At 44.0% G+C, this 20,644-nt stretch overlaps 1 protein-coding gene across 1 annotated transcript in view; it reads right to left on the bottom strand.

Moving 5' to 3' along the window:
• The window catches only part of LOC138669825 (high mobility group protein HMG-I/HMG-Y-like), a 98,301-nt gene that overhangs the window by 28,157 nt on the left and 49,500 nt on the right, over positions 1-20,644 (bottom strand). Inside the window, exons 3-4 of the mRNA XM_069756600.1 lie at positions 18,928-18,996; positions 11,826-11,921 (exon numbers count right to left, since the gene is read on the bottom strand). Of these exons, the coding sequence (XP_069612701.1) occupies positions 11,826-11,921; positions 18,928-18,996 (165 nt within the window). The remainder of the gene's footprint in view (positions 1-11,825; positions 11,922-18,927; positions 18,997-20,644) is intronic.

The following is a 20,644-nucleotide window of genomic DNA, read 5'->3' as shown; positions in this document are numbered from 1 at the left end:
CAGCTGTTTGTGAGAACCAGACTAGTGACCGGAGAACTCCCGGTCACGTGCACGGCAGTTCTCGCGATAAGTTATCGTAAGAACTGCAGTTGACGAGGGACTTCCGGCGGCGGGACTGGTGAGCCGGCATGGACATGCGTAGTAAGCTGCGTTTACGCAGTTATTACGCATGTGACTAATCGCATCTAATGATAGTCTATGGTAACTTTACGGTGCGGCGACGTAGCGTCGCCGCATTGTAACCAGACCTGCTGTGTTCCAAAAAGACGTGCTGCATGTCCGTTTATGCGGGTCTGCCGCCTGCGTGTTTTACCGCATAGTGGAGATGAAAATGAAATCCCCTCCACTATGCTGTAACATCTGGACGCTGCGTGTTTGACGCTGCGGCTCTACGCAGCGTCAAACACGCAGAGTTTCCTGAACGTGGAAACATACCCTTAAGCTTCCATGGAGGTCTACCCAATGTCTGGTCTAATCTGAGAGTCCACATCACCCGGGCTATGATCCAAGATTCCTCTAATCCCATGTTCTCCACTTTCCATGTTGATGAATGGCATGTACAGTGGGTATGGAAAGTATTCAGACCCCTTTAACATTTTCACTGTTTCATTGAAGCCATTTGGTGGATTCAAAAAGTTCAATTTTTTCCCCACATTAATGTACACTCTGCACCCCATCTTGACTTTTAAAAAAAACAAAAACAAATGTATTCAGACCCTTTGCTCAGACACTCATATTTAAGTCACATGCTGTCCATTTCCTTATGACCCCCCTTGAGATGGTTCTACTCCTTCATTGGAGACCAGCTGTGTTTAATTAAACTGATAGGACTTTATGTGGGAAAGGCACACACCTGTCTATACAAGACCTTACATCTCACAGTGCATGTCAGACCAAATGAACTGGCCAAGGAGCTCAGAGACAATTGTGGCAAGGCACAGATCTGGCCAAGGTTACAACAGAATTTCTGCAGTACTCACTGTTCCTAAGAGCACAGTGGCCTCCATAATCTTAAATGGAAGACGTTTAGGACCACCAGAAGTCTTCCTAGATGTGGCCATCCAGCCAAACTGAGCAATCGTGAGAGAAGAGCCTTGGTGAGAGCTAAAGATGAACCCCAAGATCACTGTGGCTTAACTCCAGAGATGCAGTAGGGAGATGGAAGAAAGTTCTTCAAAGTTAATTATCACTGCAGCCCTCTACTAATCGGGCTTTCATGGCAGAGAGGCCCGACGGAAGCCTCTACTCAGTGCAAGATATATGAAAGCCCGCACAGTGTATGAAAAAAAAACAAAAAAAAAAAAAAAAACACACATGACGGACTCCCAGACTATGAGAAATAAAATTCTCTGGTCTGACGAGATGAACATAGATCTTTTTGGTGATAATTCTAAAGGTACCGTCACACTAAAGGTACCGTCACACTTAGCGACGATGCAGCGATACCGACGACGATCCGGATCGCTGCAGCGTCGCTGTTTGGTCGCTGGAGAGCTGTCACACAGACCGCTCTCCAGCGACCAACGATGCCAGTAACCAGGGTAAACATCAGGTGACTAAGCGCAGGGCCGCGCTTAGTAACCTGATGTTTACCCTGGTTACCATCCTAAAAGTAAAAAAAAAACAAACACTACATACTTACCTACAGCAGTCTGTCCTCCAGCGCTGTGCTCTGCACTCCTCCTGTACTGTCTGTGTGAGCACAGCGGTCGGAAAGCAGAGCGGTGACGTCACCGCTCTGCTTTCCGGCTGACCGACGCTCACAGCGAGAAAGTGGGGGGATATTACGCAGTTCAATATAATAAGGCCCTCTGAGCATACAGTTGTGCTCAAAAGTTTACATACCCAGGCAAAATTTTTGCTTTCTTGGCCTTTTTTCACAGAATATGAATGATAACACCTTAACTTTTTCTCCACTCATGGTTGGTGGCTGGATGAAGCCATTTATTGTCAAACTACCGTGTTTTCTCTTTTTAAAATCAAATAGCGGTCCAAAGACTCGAAGCTGTATAATACACCAGAGCTATTAGGTGAGTTTTAACTTCACGTGCTCTGCACGCAAACCGGAGGTGAAGTGGCATCCGGGCATTTGCATTTCATGATGCGGTTTAATGATTGGATACTGCATCAGACGTCATCACTATTGGGGCGAGTATATCTCTATTTAAGGAGGCATACAACTGGGTTTTTTTTTTTTACGTATCACATCTTTGATATGGGTCATGACAGGACCCGTCAGGCCCTACATCTGGTTCCTTGCCATTGCAGGAACTTCTTACTTTTTCCCATAACTTTACACCCCTGATGAACCCCCAGCATGGGGGAGGAAACACAAAAGGAGGAGAATACACCTACTTGTGGGTAACATAGCAGCCTTACACTTGGGGACTGTCCTTGTCAGGGCAGGAGCAATGGAGGGGGTACGACAGGTAATTTTATTGTAGGACCAAACAACCTCCATCATACACAGATTTGTTTTGGCTCTTGCATCTTCAAACCTGCTAAGGTTAAAATAAACTGTATATTGGAGAGACCAAATCATTTTCTATTTTTGAGCACAGGTTCATCTTGAGCACTAGCACTTTATCACATCTATTGTTGGTAGTCACTTTGCTTTTATTATATAGTTTTAGGTGACATCAAGAAAAGTTATAGTTTATGTTATGTTATTAGGTGTAGGTTCTCTCCCTGCTGTGAACTTATAGTCCCCCCCCCCCCAGGAGTGGGGCAGTTCTATCCAGCACACTCACCAAGCAGCCTGCTGCAACCTGGGCACCCCGGGGGAGACTAAGCTATCCAATACCTTTGGCGGCACCGGTCCACAACACCGCCTGTGGGGTTCACAAGACATCCACCTCTCAACTGAGGATTTTGTTCCCAGGGATCCACATGCCGTACCAGATCAGCGCCCACATAGCAGCAGCTCCTTTGATGTCTGGTGGTTACGCCTCACCAGAGCTGTCATTCCAGGCCCATGGAGATAACAGGAGATCAGTATAATTGAGGATAATAATCAGGATGGCGGGAGCTCAGCACACATGCGACTTCTCGGCTCCGCAGAGGCGCCACATCCTCCCCCTTCCATGCCTTACTCTGTATGTATTATTTGAACGGGCTCCTACCTCAGAATGTCACAAGTTGTTCATCCACATTGATTTTCACCAGTACTGTATAAAATTTGGAAGAATCCATTTACCCCAAACTTCTCTAGTAGCGGCTAATTATTAGAGAATTATCTGATGCTAGTAGAGTATAACTTTCCTGCCTGGGCAGAAGGCTGCAAGTTCCAAATTACATTTTTGTTTTTAAACTAAATTGCTTGCATCGGACTAGTTGTCCGGGTATTGTGCCTCATCAGATTCAACTTCAGAATCAAATTCACGTTATCACTTTCCCTGCTAGTTATGTGGTTCTAGTCTTCGGATACCTTCTCCAGTTGGATGATATCTTCTTCAGTATGAGGTATTGGCAAGATTTTACAATTCAGCTTCACTCAATGGACGTCTTTGCCACATTTTTATCCAACTTTCCAAATAATGGACACTAACAACTTTCATGGGGTAAAAATCATTGTGTAATAAAAATTATATATATATATATATATATATATATATATATATATATATATATATATATATATATATATATATATATATCCCAAAAAAGGAGTCACAAAACTGCCATTTGAGGTATAAAAAGGTAACAGCATTTATTAATTAACATCACAATAAAATACTCAGATGAAATACAAAACTATCAGTCATAATAGGGTAACTATGTGAATAGCGGATGTAGGTAACAGACCATATACCACACCTAAGGTCAACGACTTGAGGTCACAGGTTCACCAAACAATGTATACTATGAATGGTTACACATTGCTAGTCCCACTGAAGACCCTCTACCAATAGTAAGTCTATAAACATATAAAGGACTGGACCTCACCCATATGAGTCGTGGTGTGTATGTGGCAGCGCCAGCCCCTACGTGCGTTTCGCGTAGGCTTCTTCGGGGGGGTGTGACATGCCTCTGAATCCCTCTATCCAAACAGTTATCTCCTTTTTGAAGACGAAGGTAAGGTAGGGATGTAGCCATCTTCTCTTTAAGGGTACCGTCACACTAAGCGACGCTGCAGCGATACCGACAACGAGGGAGGTGATTTAAACTTTGATTATTTTTTAAAACTATTATTTTTTTATTTTTACTTTTGCCATGCTTCAATGGCCTCCATGGGAGGCTAGAAGCTGGCACAACTCGATCGGCTCAGCTACGTGATAGCGATCATCCTATCCTGCTATGTAGCTGAATTCCTGCATTGCTATGAGCGCACACAGGGTGGTGCTCATAGCAATCCGGCATCAGCAACCATAGAGGTCTCAAGGACCTCTATGGTTACTATGCAGATGCCTCGCTGACCCCCGATCATGTGACGAGGGTCGGTGATGCGCTCATTTCCGGCACGATGGCTGGAAGCGCAGGTTAAATGCCGTTGTCAGCATTTGACAGCGGAATTTAACTAGTTAATAGCGGCGGGTGAATCGCTATTTCACCCGCTGCTATTGCGGGCACATATCAGCTGTTCAAAACAGCTGACATGTCCCGGCTTTGGGGTGGGCTCAGTGCCCGAGCCCACATCAAAGCAGGGGATCCGACCTCTGCAGTAATAGTATGGCGGAGGTCGTGAAGGGGTTCGGAGATTGTTCTGGGAAACATTAGCATCCTCTCTGGACACTGGAGTCACAAGACACTGCTCCTCTGACTGGGAAGGCTCCCCCCCCCTTTGCTGTGTCTACGCTGTTGATGGTGAGCCAGGGGCTGCCACTTCTGATCCTCCATGGCACTTAAAGGAGAGCTGGAGCATGAGCGCTGCACCTGTGGTCTGTCCTCAATTCATAAGGGACCCACAGTACCTTCTTCCTGGTCCACCTCCTCTGGTTCCCTTCCGGTTACTGCCCTCCACCTTTGAGATCCAACTAGAGTGCGCCATTTCCCCGTACACCCCGGTCGGCGATGCCCACATAGTGCGCTGCCATCTTTCCTAGCACACCCTGTCCCAGCATGAATTGCACTTGTGACATCAGTGGAGTGCACAATCACTCTGCATGTCCTGATCACATCCAAAATGTCCCACAGAGCAGGGGGTAGGGGTGTGGCATTAGAGACATGCACCGCATCTCAGTCTCTGCCGCCCACGTGTGGACGGCGCTTCCAGAGACTTGAAGGCCAGCGCCACATGCATGAAGCCTGCTCTTACGAACGCCGGATTCCAGGTTCCCATCAAGGACAGGAAGCCAACTAATGCATAAGAGAGGTGCCGCCCTTTTAGTACATTTCCTGTCCTTGGTGGGCGAATCCATCTCTCAGGTGTGTTGTCATAGGTGAAGGGAAAATTTGCTCGATATGACTAGTTTGTGAAAATTTTGTAGATTCAATCTTTATTTTTCTGCCCTTAAAACCAGTCACACAAAATAATTAACATATACCACATCCATTTTACATTTGCATCATTTTCACAAAAACCAGTTACTTTTTTTAGGCACCACATCACGTTTGGTTTCACTTTTAGGTATTTTCTGTCATTTAGGCCCCTCAGTTACGATTCTTAAACTTCACCCCTCAAAGTGCACAAAACCACATTCAAGAAGTTTATTAACCCTTGTGGAAGGCAAAAATGAACATGTTAATTTTTCCCACAAAAGCTAATTTAGTCCCAAATTTTGCATATTTACAAGGGTAGAAAGACAACATGAACCCCCAAACTTGTGCAATTACTCCAGAGTACACAGGTACCCCATATGTGATGGAAAACTACTGTTTGGGCACACGGTAGGGTTCATAATATAAAGAGTGCAATTTGACTTTTTGAGCACAAAATTGTGTAATTCTATAGTTGACACCATGTCACGTTTGCAGATCCCCTTATGAGCCTAAACTATGGAAACAAAACCCCACAAGTAACCCCATTTTCAAAGCTACCCCTCCTCAAGGAGCTTATCTAGTGGTGCCGTGAGCATCTTGAGCCCATAGGTGCTTCACATAATTTTATAACCTTGAGCCATGACAAAGAAAAAAAAAAAACTCCCCCCTCCACAAACTTTTTTTTTTTCTTTTTTTCTTCTTCACAAGGCTAGCAGGAGAAAATAGACCATACAATTTGTACAGAGTACAGGAATACCCAATAGGTGGAAAACTACTGTTTGGGCACATGGCAGGGCTCGGAAGGAAGAAGCCCAAATTGAATTTTGGTGCACAATTTTGGCTTTAACAGATTGCAAATGCATGCCAAAACAGCAGACACCCCCACAAGTGACCCCCTTTTAAACTAGACGCCTTGAGTAATTCATCAAGGGGTGTAGTGAGCATTTTTAACCTCCAAGAATTCTTAACATTGGGCTCAGTCAATGAAAAATTAACATTTTTTCCTACTAAAATGTTAAGGTACCGTCACACATAACGATATCGTTAACGATATTGTTGCTTTTTGTGACGTAGCAACGATATCGTTAACGAAATCGTTATGTGTGACAGCGACCAACGATCAGGCCCCTGCTGGGAGATCGTTGGTTGCTGGGGAAAGATCAGAACATTATTTCGTCACTGATCTCCCGCTGACATCGCTGAATCGGCGTGTGTGACGCCGATTCAGCGATGTCTTCACTGGTAACCAGGGTAAACATCGGGTTATAAGCGCAGGTTACAGTTGTAAATGTAAAAAAAAAAAAAAAAAAAAAAAACACACACACTACATACTTACATTCCTGGTGTCTGGTCACGTCCTTCGCCTTCAGCTTCCCGCACTGACTAGTGAGCGCCGGCCGGCCGTAAAGCACAGCGGTGACATCACCGCTGTGCTTCACGGCCAGCGCTCAGGGCGGTACCTCTACCTCGCTTCAGTTGGTTTTCAGAGCATGAGAGGCCTCCTTGATTAGTTCACATGGTAATCTACCACCACATTATAATAACAAAAAAACACCCAACTAAAAGTGCACACCAAAGGGTGAAAAAAGAAGGGAGGGAATATACAGGTGCTGTCATGGGCTCCAGGAAAACCGGCTACCAGTAAGTAACCTTGGTGTTTTCCCGTCTCCCATGACAGCACACCTGAGAGATTTTTGGAGAAAGGAACACCTTAAGGAGGGACCACCACTTGCAGCACCCTTCTACCAAAGGTAAGGTCAGTAGAGGAAGATAAATTCAGTCGGTAGTGTTTAAAGAAGGTACACGGTGAGGACCAGGTAGCGGCCTTACATATCTGATCAATCCATACCTCTGCTTTTTCAGCCCAGGAAGTAGCCACGGCCCTGGTGGAGTGAGCCTTGATGCCTTCAGGGATAGGAACGCCACATGCAGCATAGGATAAGCTAATGGCCTCCCTAATCCATCTGGCAATAGTACTTTTGGACACCCCATGACCTTTCCTGCTACCCTGGAAAGCTACAAATAGAGACTGATCTTTCCTCCACTGACTAGTTAAGGATATGTACTGTAACATAGATCTTCTTACATCAAGAGTGTGAAACCTCTCCTCGCCTGGATTTTTAGGATTAACACAAAATGAGGGTAAAACAATCTCCTGACTTCTATGAAATTTAAGAACTACTTTAGGTAGATAACGCCGGATCTGGTTTTAGAACCATCCTGTCGTGATATATCTGAGTGCATGGAGGACAAACGGACAGGGCTTGTAAGTCACTCACTCTACGTGCGGATGTCAAAGCTACCAATAGCACTGTTTTTAGAGTGAGAAATTTTAATCGATAACTTTTGCAAAGGCTCAAAGAGAGTTTTAGTTAGAGCATCTAACACCAGATTTAAATCCCAGGGAGGAATTTTCTGAATTACTACAGGTCTAGACCTACTACATGATTTAATGAAACGGGCTACCCACTTGTTGGAGGCTAGATTACAATGATATAAAGCTCCTAATGCTGACACCTGAACTTTAAGCGTATTTTTAGCCAATCCTAGTTGTAAGCCTACTTGTAGAAACTCTAAAATAGCACCCACAGGAGCCTCGTCTGACAGAGGTTGTCCTAAAAACTCTAGAAACCTCTTCCATGTCCTACCATAAATTCTCGATGTAAATCGGCTTCCTACTTCTCAACAGGGTGGAGATTAGCCCTGACGACAATCCCTGTCGGCTTAGTAATGCCCTCTCAAATTCCAGGCTGCCAGATGGAAGCCCTTCACTTGAGTGGCATACTGGACCCTGGGTAAGCAGGTCCGGAACCTCCGGTAGGATCCATGGATCGGTTACCGACATTTGCCTTAGGAGAGAAAACCATGGTCTCTTCGGCCAAAATGGAGCAATCAGAATCACTCTTGCTTGCTCCATCCTGATCTTACTTACCACTACTGGAATTAATGCTATTGGTGGAAACATAAGCGAGGCTGAATTCCCACGGTATTCGGAGGGCATCTACTGCAACCGGGTTCCCCCTCGGTTCTAACGAGCAGAACCTCTCCACCTTCCTGTTGTGAAGCGTGGCAAACAAGTCTATTACCGGCTCGCCCCAGGCCTGCACTATTTGTTGGAACACCCTGGGATTCAGCGACCATTCTCCCTGTCTTAGCTTTTTGCTACTTAAGTAGTCCGCCTTCGTGTTTTTGACCCCCTTTATGTGCAAAGCTGTAAGGGACAGTAGGTGAGATTCTGCTAACTGAAGAAGCACCGATGTGCCCTCATGAGTGAAAGGGACCTTGTTCCCCCTGATGATTGATATAGGCTACTACCGCGTAATTGTCGGACATCACTCTGGTATGACGACCCTGAAGGATTGGAAGGAAATGCCTTACTGCCCTTTCTACAGCCCATAACTCTTTTATATTGGATGTCTGATGTTTTTCTGTATGGGACCAGGATCCCTGTATGGAAAGGGTCCCTAGACGTGCACCCCATCCTGTACCACTCGCGTCCGTTGTGATCACGTCTTCTATCGGAGTTAGCCACTGAACCCCTGAGCTCAAGTGATCCCTTACTGACCACCAGACTAGGGAATCTCTGACGCGTATCGAGAGGTGAATTTTTCCCTCCAAATGCCCTTCTAACAACCTTTGTGTTGACAGGACCTCCCACTGTAATTGCCTCAGGTGAAACTGTGCCCATTTTACAGTGGGGATACAGGATGTTAGTGACCCTAGCAGGGACATCGCTTTTCTTAGTGTCATTACAGGCTGATGTATCGACAATTCCACAAGACTTTGTATTTTGGATATTTTGCTCTCCGGCAGGAGACAGTTGACATGTGGAGTCCAGAACCAACCCCAGGAAGGACTGAGCTTTCTCTGGTGTTAACCTCAACTTGGCGACATTTATTTCCCAACCTAACACTGCTAGGGTCGTAGTCACTTCTATTTGTGAAGGGGTTGACTAGTGGGACAGTTTTATAGGTCGGGTCGTTACGGACGTGGCGATACTAAATGTGGGTACTTTTGTTTTTCTTTTTATTTAGAAATGTATTTATAGGAACAATATTTTTTTATTTAGGAATTTTTTTTATTTATTATTTATTTATTTATTTTTTTACACTGTAACATTGCTGTGCACTGTCATATCAGCGATCTGACGTGCACTCCCGCAGGCTTACCAGCGCTTGCTCTGAGCAGGCGCTGGTAAGCAATCCCCCTGCCGGACCCGGATGCAGCCCTGCAGCCATTTTGGATCCGGGCCTGCTGCAGGGAGGAGGAAGTAAGAAACCCTTGCAGCAACGCGATCACATCGCGTTGCTCCGGGGGTCTCAGGGAAGCACGCAGGGAGCCCCCTCCCTGCAAGATGCTTCCCTATACCACCAGAACACTGCGATCATGTTTGATCGCAGTGTGCCGGGGATTAATGTGCCGGGGGCGGTCCGTGACCGCTCCAGGCACAGTGCCGGATGTCAGCTGCGATAGTCAGCCGACACCCGGCCGCAATTGGCCGCGCTCCCCCCATGAGCGCGGCCGATTGCATAAGACGTACTATCTCGTCGGTGGTCATACGGGCCCACCCCACCTCAATGGGATAGTACGTCTAATGTCAGAAAGGGGTTAAAAAGAGTCACACCGCCAGATTATAAGCCAGACAGCATCTACAGTGCCATCTGCGTCATAAGCAATCTTACGCCTGGGGTTCCGTCTGAATCACGCATTTCAGAGATTTACATGGAAACCCAGATGTAAGAACCCAGCATAGAACATAGGATAAATGTGAGCAGAACCATACTGCAATCTTTGGGAGGCATAATGAACAAATCATGTAGTTATATGAAAGCTTGTTTTTAGTGGGATGAGCTGACGTTTTTATTGGTACCATATTAGGGAACATGATTTTTCATACCATTCATGTGGTAAAAATAAGGCAGCTTTATTCTTTGGATTTACCGCGATGCCACTTTTTAATGTTTCAGCTCTTTACAATCTATTTTACAGAAAATAGTTTTTTGCACAGCTTTATTCAGAGATCTATAACTATATTGGGCTTATTTTTGGCAGGACAAGATTAGGTTTTCAGCTATACAATTTTTAAACTTGACTTTTTGATGGCTTTTTTCAATTCTTTCTATTCAGTGGTACGATGAAAAAAAGTTGGGAGTACGCCACTTTTTTCTCTACCCTGGTGTTTACTGAATGGGGGGGTGGAGGGTGGGTTCAACTAGCAGAACAATCAGGTCGTTCGGACGTGACATTAACAAATGTATACTTTTGCTTATTTTTCCTTTCACATAAATATATGTATTCATTATTGGATTAATATTTCTCTTTTGTACTTTATTTTTAAACTTCCCCTGCTCAGATACTCTCCAATGCTTCTGCATTGCAGGGCATCAGATCATAGTCTCACAGACAGGGAGGAGACGCATCAGCTCTTGCTGTCAGTAGAAGCTTGAAGGCCACTCATCCCTGGGTAACCTAGTGGCTGTCATTCGTATAGAAAAATAGGAGACAAAAAAAGCGCAAATAGGGTCTTATCCCCAGGATTGTTTCTAATCAATAGTGAGAGAACTGCTCACCTGGTGGTATACAGTACAAGCATATAGTTTGTCAGCTGCTGCAGATCCACAGGTCGGCGCTGCGACCTCTCAGAACCGTTATAATAGATATCTTTGTGTGGAAACTTCCTGAAGAAGAAGCCATGAGCTTCAAAACGCGTTGAATAAACCACCCGAATATCTTACAAGTATATCTGGATCTATTTGTCGCAGAAGCGCGGATGTAATCCACATTTCATCTATTATAACAGTGGCTGTCATTCGGCAGAAGGTCACCATGGAAACCATCAGAACACGCAATCGCGTTGTGTCAATTGGAGCAAACCACAGCCCATCCTGGTCACATGTGAAGGGTGGGCTGTAGTCTAAAGAAACACTGCTCCTTAAACCTGTGCCTCAGACAGGAGCGGTATCATAAGCACACATACCTAGACAAGCCCAGTAGAAATGTATGACAGGATCATAAAGGGCTCCTCTTTGTCTGAATGAGCACAGAGGCTGGAGAAAAAAAAAAATTCTTTGTTTTTAGTCAGCCGGGGAGAAGTTTTCTCTTCTCACACACTTTGAGGCTATGTCCACACATCAGCCAAAACATGATCTCTTTTTTGCTGCGTTTTTTAGAATCTCAAAGTTCAGCTTTGCTTCCACCATGCAAGCATGAACAATACAAGGTGTTAGGCCTAGACATGTGAATCCATAAAATCATTTTTTTGGGGGGAGGAGTCAATGTGATAAATTTAGTGGAAAAAGATTTGTCTGGAAAAAAAAAAAAAAAAAAAAAAACAGTTCTGAGATAAGATATGCAAGTTCTACACAAGGGAAAAAAAAAAGTGGTGATGCAACTAGTTTTATACCCACCTTACTATTTGCAGTTCCTTGGTTTGCCTTTCCTTTCTTTGTACTGCCTTTAGGACGACCACGTGGACGCTTTGTAGTAGGAGAACCACTTGGCTCCTGCACACAGATTTTAAACATTTAGACACCAGTTGCTTGAAATGATGCATCATGTAAAATGATTCACAGTTGCCCACCAATGAAGAAAAGCCAAATACTAGTCTATTTGTGAAAAAGTAATTACCGTAGTAACTCAAACCATGACCATTACTACCAGAAAGGAGGGTTATCATCACCACTAGATGGAGGTCAAACAGGGACATCTCAGAAGAAAATCTATGCGATCACTTAGGTTAGCGTTTTGCATAAATCACAAAAAAATGATATTGCCAGTGACTGCTGTTTAATGGCATCAATAGAATAATTTTTGAGTTTCAATTAACTATTCTGTTACAGCATATTTACCATCTCTACATTGAAAGCCAAGCCATGCACTGCTACCATCCGTTAAGAACATGCACTACTCACAAAAAAGTGATATGGCCGCTTACTAAAGACTATAGGACAAATGGATGCAGAGCAGAGTCCACACCTCTACGAGAGAGACATTTTCTAACATGGAGCACCTGTTTTGCTGTGGTTTATTAAATCTTTTCTTCCTGCGTTTTATTAGTGATTTGATTGCTTCTCAGTTCCTCAATGTTCCATTCAGTGACAGTAAGCAGAGGAAGATGAGCAGGTTAGATCTTGGGTATAGCTAAGGCTAGACAGACTGCTAAAGGTAAATTGTAAAGCAACCATCCTGTCAATCCATTGTTCTACCAGCCTAGGCTCATTGTGTGGATGGAGATAGTAGACCCAGGGGAGCAGTCACCACAGGGGGTCTCACATCAGCCCCATATGATGGAATATGCTTTGTTCTGTGAGCTAAAGAAAAAATGTTTAAGGGGAGGGAAAAACAATCCACACAGGGGTTGAATTGGGCAGTTTTTGAGAGACTTCGATGTGAGTAGATCTGAGCTGGGATGGATGGATGATCTATGGAGTTTTTGGACATTGCATGTTGGCCATCTCCATGGATTTGTTGTACAACCATGGTTGTATGGAATACAAATATTTGCATCGTTAACCTGCCTAGGTGATTATTACAACCCACAACCTCAGATCTTCACAGTGGCTTTCGAGGTGAAATTTCAGGATGAACCTAAAAATTCATTCTAACCTTTTCAGGTTACTTAATGTGACCTCTAAACTTCCGAATGCAAATGTCAAACTTTAGGCTGTGTGCACACGTTGCTGATTTTTCGCGGTTTAACGTTTTTTTTCCCTGATAAAAATGCCATAAAACCGCAAAAAAAAAACAGCATACATTATGCATCCCATCATTTTTAATGAATTCCGCAATTTTTATGCACATGATGCGTTTTTTTCCCGCGAAAAAAACGCATCGTGGTAAAAAAAAAAAACGCAGCATGTTCATTAATTTTGCGGATTTTCGCGGATTTCCCACTATATAATGCATTGGGAAATGTCCGGAAAAATCTGCAAAAAAAAAAAACGCACAAAAACGCGCGCAGATTTCTTGCAGAAAATCTCAGGATTTTCTCAGGAAATTTCTGCAATAAATCCTGAACGTGTGCACATTGCCTTAATGTTTCAGTACTTCATGCACAACTTGCTTTTCTCTAACAAGATCCACAACAGGTGTTTGATCCAGGAATCACAAAAGAAATCTCAGGTTTTTAACAGCCCTCTATATCATTCTTTTTTATTACATAACGAGACCAAGACGACACCTAATTTATCAACAGTACCTAGTCATTGCGAGGCTTCAAGCAGGATGTTTTTAGATGGAAGTGGGCACCACATATTGGAAACTAGACCACCCAATGAACTTATCTAGATGTGTTGTGAGAGCTTTGAACCCCCAAGCGTTTCACTACAGTTTATAACGCAGAGCCGTGAAAATAAAAAATCTTTTTTCCCACAAATTATTTTTTAGCCCCCAGTTTTGTATTTTCCCAAGGGTAACAGGAGAAATTGGACCCCAAAAGTTGTTGTCCAATGTGTCCTGAGTACGCTGATACCCCATATGTTGGGGTAAACCCCTGTTTGGGCACACGGGAGAGCTCGGAAGGGAAGGAGCACTGTCTTACTTTTTCAACGCAGAATTGGCTGGAATTGAGATCGGACGCCATGTCGCGTTTGGAGAGCCCCTGATGTGCCTAAACAGTGGAAACCCCCCCAATTATAACTGAAACCCTAATCCAAACACACCCCTAACCCTAATTCCAACGGTAACCCTAACCACACCTCTAACCCAGACACACCCCTAACCCCAATCCCAACCCTATTCCTAACCGTAAATGTAATCCAAACCCTAACCCTAACTTTAGCCCCAACCCTAACGGGAAAACTGAAATACATTTTTGTAATTTTTAAATTTTTCCCTAACTAAGGGGGTGATGAAGGGGGGTTTTGATTTACTATTTATAGTGGATTTTTATGATTGGCAGCCGTCACACACTGAAAGACGCTTTTTATCATCATTATCATTTTGAGAGCTATAATTTTTCCATATTTGAGTCCACAGAGTCATGTGAGGTCTTGTTTTTTGCGGGCCGAGTTGACCTTTTTATTGGTAACATTTTCGGGCACGTGACATTTTTTGATCGCCTTTATTCCGATTTTTGTGAGGCAGAATGACCAAAAACCAGCTATTCATGAATTTCTTTTTGGGGGAGGCGTTTATACCATTCCGCGTTTGTTAAAATTGATAAAGCAGTTTTATTCTTTGGGTCAGTACGATTACAGCGATACCTCATTTATATCTTTTTACGTTTTGGCGCTTTTATACGATAAACTATTATAGAAAAAAAAATTATTTTTGCATCGCTTTATTCTGAGGACTATAACTTTTTTATTTTTTCGCTGATGATGCTGTATGGCAGCTCGTTTTTTGCAGGACAAGATGACGTTTTCAGCGGTACCATGGTTATTTAGATCTGTCTTTTTGATCGCGTGTTATTCCACTTTTTGTTCGGCGTTATGATAAAGCATTTTTTTTTGACCTTTTAACGGTGTTCACTAGTGGGACAGTTTTACAGTTCGGGTCGTTACAGACGCGGTGATACTAAATGTGTAATTTTATTGGGTTTTTTTAAATTTAGATAAAGAAATGTATTTATGGAATATATATATATATATATATATATATATATATATATATATATATATATATATATATATATATATATATTTTTTTTTTTTTCTCACCATAAGGCCGGCGTCACACTAGCAGTATTTGGTCAGTATTTTACATCAGTATTTGTAAGCCAAAACCAGGAGTGGTTGATAAATGCAGAAGTGGTGCATATGTTTCTATTATACTTTTCCTCTAATTGTTCCACTCCTGGCTTTGGCTTACAAATACGGATGTAAAATACTGGCCAAATACTGCTAGTGTGACGGCAGCCTAACATTGCCCCGGGGCGGGGCATCATGTTCTAGTGTAAGATCGCTGATCTGACACTTTGCTGTGCACTCTGTCAGATCAGCGATCTGAAGTGCACTCCTGGAGGCTTCCCGGCACCTGCTCTGAGCAGGCGCTGGTAAGCCACCTCCCTGCAGGACCCGGATGCAGCCCCACGGCCATTTTGGATCCGGGCCTGCAGGGAGGAGGAGGTAAGAGATCCTTGGAGCAACGTGATCACATCGCGTTGCTCCGAGGGTCTCAGGGAAGCATGGAGGGAGCCCCCTCCCTGCGCGATGCTTCCCTATACCGCCGAAACACTGCGATCATGTTTGATCGCAGTGTGCCGGGGGTTAATGTGCCGGGGGCGGTCCGTGACCGCTCCTGGCACATAGCTGACTATCGCAGCTGACATCCGGCACTGACACCCTGCCGCGATTGGCCGCACTCCCCTCGCGTGCGCGGCCGATCGCTATGACGTACTATTCCGTCGGTGATACGGGTTAAAAATACACACACCCATTAAGAATAAAGTCTTTTAGTGAAATAATGAAACAGGTTTAACATCCTTATTACACCATCAATCCAAGCGAAGCCCTCGCTCTTCTGTAAAAAAAAAAAAAATAAAAAAATAAAAATCCAAAATAAAGAACAACAACAATATCCCATACCTGTCCGCTGTACAGTTAAGTCCCACTCTGCAATCCATCTCAAGGGGTTAAATAGTTTACAACCCGGAGCACTGCTAATGCTACTCGCTGGTCTGTAAACCACGGAGGAATGAATGAAAAGCTGCCTGCACAGCCTCCCTGCCTGACAAGACATGAACTCAGTGTGGGAAAGTTTCTGAATATTTTCCCACGCTGTCAGTGCTCCGCGGGTCAGGCAGGGAGTCTGCACAGCCTCAGTGACAATCACGGAGGCTGGCAGACTCTCCACTGTATATATGTTTTCACGAATATTGAGGCCATGGATCCATTATATGTCCATTTTGCAAGCCGGTGAGAAAATCTCACCATATGGATGCTTACATGCGAGAAAAATCGCATCCTCGCACTGCACACGGATGACATACGGATCACTTTTCAGGGAACATTTCTGCGATTCCCGTCCGTGTAAAACGGACAGATTTTTTTTAAACGTTGTGTGCGACTTCAGCCAAAGGCAGATAAGATCAGACTGATGACTGCTTAAGGCTTGGTTCCCATTGCGTTAATGGGAACGCGCCAACGGACAGCGTTGCACGGCGAAATTAACGCTGTGCAACGCGTCCGTTAGCACGCCCATTCACGGCAATGGGAACGCACAGCACTAGCGCGTGCCATGTTCAGCACGCGCTAGCGACGCGCCGGTGTTTCCTGGCGCGCCGCAAACGCTGCTTGCAGCGTCCGAGGCGCGCCCGCGGTCCATTCTCCGCTCTCGCAGATCGGGGATCTGCGAGAGCGGAGAAGTTACCGCGACCCCGGGATGCGGCCACATTAAAAACATTGCGTTAGCGCAACCCGCTAGCGCTAAACGGGTTGCACTAACGCAATGTGACCCTAGCCTTAATTGTGAACAATGCTCTTTGGAACCAGATGATGAATTCCACAACTGCAGGCACATATAAAAGAGGTGAAAGGCACCCAAGTGTCATGTCAGACCATTTTAAACAGCTTATAATCGGCAGTGTCTATGTGCAAGACGACCTGTAAGGGTAACCAACCACACCACCAGGCACAGGAGTCATCTTCATGGAGCAAGCAGCATCTGACGCGGGACCAGTGGGCCTCAGTTCTGTTCACTCATGAAAGTCTATTCATGCTGTTCAGAAATGATGACTGCCAATGACATTGGGCAGGAGTGTCTAGTCACTACAGAACTGACCTTCACTTTGTGAATAGTAGTGACAATCCCATACTACTTGAACAACAGCATTGATCTAGTCATTGTGCACAAGCACAGGCCTAACTTCATCTTCATGGACGACAATGCTCCAGCTCAAAGTCATTAAGGAACGGATGCTGGAGACTGGGGTACCTCAAATGGAGTGGCCTGCACTTTCTCCAGACCCGAATCTCATAGGAAACCAATGGGATCAGCCGAGTCGCCATGTAAAGGCTAGTAACTCTGTACTCCAGATCCTCAATAACCTGAGGGCTGCCCTTCAAGAGTGAGATACCATACAATAACTAGTGAACAGCACGAGCCCTGGTCGTCAAGCTGTAATTGATACTCAAGGCCACATGACAAGTTACTGAAGCATTGACATTTTTTGTTGGAGTATACCCACCACTGTTGGCTTTTGTTTCAATACATTGTTTCTAATGAAGAAATGACCACTGCATGCATGCTTCTACTTAAACAATCACTGTAGTAGTGTGAACTTTGTTTTCCATAAATTTCACCCAAAAGCCAAATATCCCTAACTTTTTGTAAGTATTGTATATTAAAGTGCTAAACTCAAAATATCAGATTATCCTGACAAAAGATTAGCGTTCATAGTCACATAAGAGAAAAAAAAACCACAACGGATGATAAGACATAAGACATCAGCACAACTTGGAAGGCATAGCAGGGTAATTAACTTAAAAGTCATTTAAATTAGAAGAAAGAAAAAAAACATGCAAACAAGTTTTGAGTCCAATATACACATTGGAATATAGAAAGTAGCAGTGAATCATTCGGCTGATCCTGCCGGCAGAGTGTTTGACAGTGTTCCGCTGGAGGTACTGCACAAGAGGCTGCGTACGGCGTATACAGCGTGAGTGTGTGGTGCGACGCGCAAGAGCCTGGTACCACCAGCAGTTTCCATATTGAGACACCCATCACTTGGGTGTCCCAATATGGAGGTCGGTGAACTTCCGCAGCTTGGAATTCTGGGATCCGGACACATCTGGATGGAACAGGATGTGAAGACATTACAAGGCAAGTTATATATTAAGATATCTCACTCTTTTCTACATTAAAGGGAATCACTCAGTCTGTAAGCTTGCGAGCAGGGCCCTCACTCCTCTTGGTATCCATTTTGAACTGTAATTTCTGTTATGCTGTAATGTCTATTGTCTGTACAAGTCCCTCTATAATTTGTAAAGCGCTGCGGAATGTGTTGGCGCTATATAAATAAAATTATTATTATTATCATCACTGTTTTAATCAGTAGTTTATCACTAGAGAACTAGTAAGCCTTTAGGTAGTCAAGCATATTCATCAACTCTGAATAACCTCATCCAATCCATTGATTTGCAGCTTTCCGTGTACACAGTACATGGGCAGAAAGCTCTCAGTGGTGCGGGTTGGCTTATACAGAGCTCACAATTCAGATAACTGGTAGATCTGCAGCAGAAAAAAAAACAGTGTATTAAAATGACAGCAAGCAGCCTAGCAAGTCCCACACCGCTGGAACCAGGGTCTCTGCCCCTACATCATGCTGCTCACAGATGTGCAACAAGTCCCTGGTGACAGATTCTCTTTAAAAAGTGTTCTCCACCCCCGATGCAGGTAGTTTTGTGTATTTGGCTGTGCAGCACAAGGCAGACAACTGTAGTTATTTTTTTTTGTATCTTCTTACTAGCACTTTATAATTTAACCCCTATTAAATTCTTACGCTGCTGAACAAAGAGGATTTTATAATGACATAGTATACTCAGAACATAAGCCCTCAAATGATCTTACCCTGCTTTCCTTTGAATCAATCACTGCCTCTGATTGGGAGGACGCTTTAGTCGGTTGATGTGAAGGCTCCTAAGTAAGGTAAACACTGGGTCAATACACAATTCAGATATCACGTTAGAAGAAGTTGCACAACATCAAAATTACACTTCCCAGTCAAATGCAAGGAACACGTCAACCATTGTGCTGTCTGACAGGGGCTAGAAGAGGCAAGAGAGCACTCATCATGGTTAGGAGCTTAAAGGGAATCTGGCAGCCGTTTTGGCAGATATATGGATATAAGACATGGCCACCGCCTTTCAGGGCTTATCTACAGCATTCTATAATTATTCTATAATGCTGTAGATAAGCCCCCGATCCAACCTGCAAGACAGGAAAGATTTCCCATATTCTTGCGATGATAAGTACGCCTGCGCAGGAGCGCGATGCTGGGGAGCCTGTGAAGCAAGCAGGAGGGCGGCATCGCAAGAAGATGGGAGGCTCTGGACCCAGACCTGTGACACCCATCGGACAGGACCACCCCCCAGGTGAGTGTAATATAACGTATTTTTCTTCACTTGCAGGTGGACTGGGGCCTTATCTACAACATTATAAAATGCTGTAGACAAGCCCTGAAAGGTGGTGGCCCTATCTTAGCCCCTAAGTGACAAAGCAAATTTTAAAAATCTGACCAGTATCACTTTAAGTGATAACTCTGGAACTCTTCAATGAATTCCAGTGATTTTGATACTGTTTTTTCTTGACACATACTTTATGATGGTAAATTTAGGTGTTTTTTTTTTTGTTTGTTTGTATTTTTTTATATAAACGCAAAACAGAAGTTTGACAAAAATGTAAAAAAAAAACAAACATAGCAATTTTCAAACTTTTAATGATTATCCCTTTAAAGGGAATCTGTCACCACTTTTTTGGCATATGTTAAAACATTTTATTTAGTGTCAGCTCTGCATTATACAAGAACTTTTTAAACCCCTTGACTCCCCACCAATGATACATAAATACTGTTTTTATTCCTCCCGCAGTGCATGTAAATATGCTCGTTCCGATGGGCGGGGCTTATTGTCCATCTCTTCCTTTCTCCCCTCCCCCCTCCCCCCAGCTTGCTCTACGCATTCCTTTCGGGTAATTCCTGCGTTCGCGTAGAGTTGCCGTGCGTGCGCATTCAAATGGTCCCTCACGCATACGCGATTGCATTCTATGGCCCAAGAGAATAGTTGTATCATTTTGGGCCATAGAAAGCCATGGCATATGTGCAATACTGATTTTATGCTTTGCCCACAGTAGGGCAAAGTATACTGCGCATGCGCAAGAGGCCATTTGAATGTGCACCCGCGGTAACTACGCCATCTGCGATATTCACAGAAATGAATACCTACAGCAAGACGAGGGGGGTGGAGATGGACAATAAGACCCGCCCATAGGACCGAGCATATTTACATACACAGTGGGAGGAATAAGAACGGTATTTATGTATCATTGGTGGGGAGTCAAGACGTATAAAAAGTACTTGTATAATGCAGAGCTGACACGAAATTGAATGATATGCCAAAAAAGTGGTGACAGATTCCCTTTAATTCAGATAGTCATACCATAGCAAAATATTAAATAATTCCCACATGTCTGCTTTACATCAGCACCATTTGTAAAATGTTATTTTATTTTGTTAGCATTTTAGGCGGTTTAAAAATGTAGCTGTAATTGTTCATTTTTTCAAGGAAAT

The sequence above is a fragment of the Ranitomeya imitator genome, chromosome 3 (genome assembly GCF_032444005.1).
Source record: "Ranitomeya imitator isolate aRanImi1 chromosome 3, aRanImi1.pri, whole genome shotgun sequence".
Lineage (NCBI taxonomy): Eukaryota > Metazoa > Chordata > Amphibia > Anura > Dendrobatidae > Ranitomeya > Ranitomeya imitator.
The sequence above is the reverse complement of the archived record's forward strand: the minus strand, read 5'-3'. Positions and strand labels throughout refer to the sequence as shown.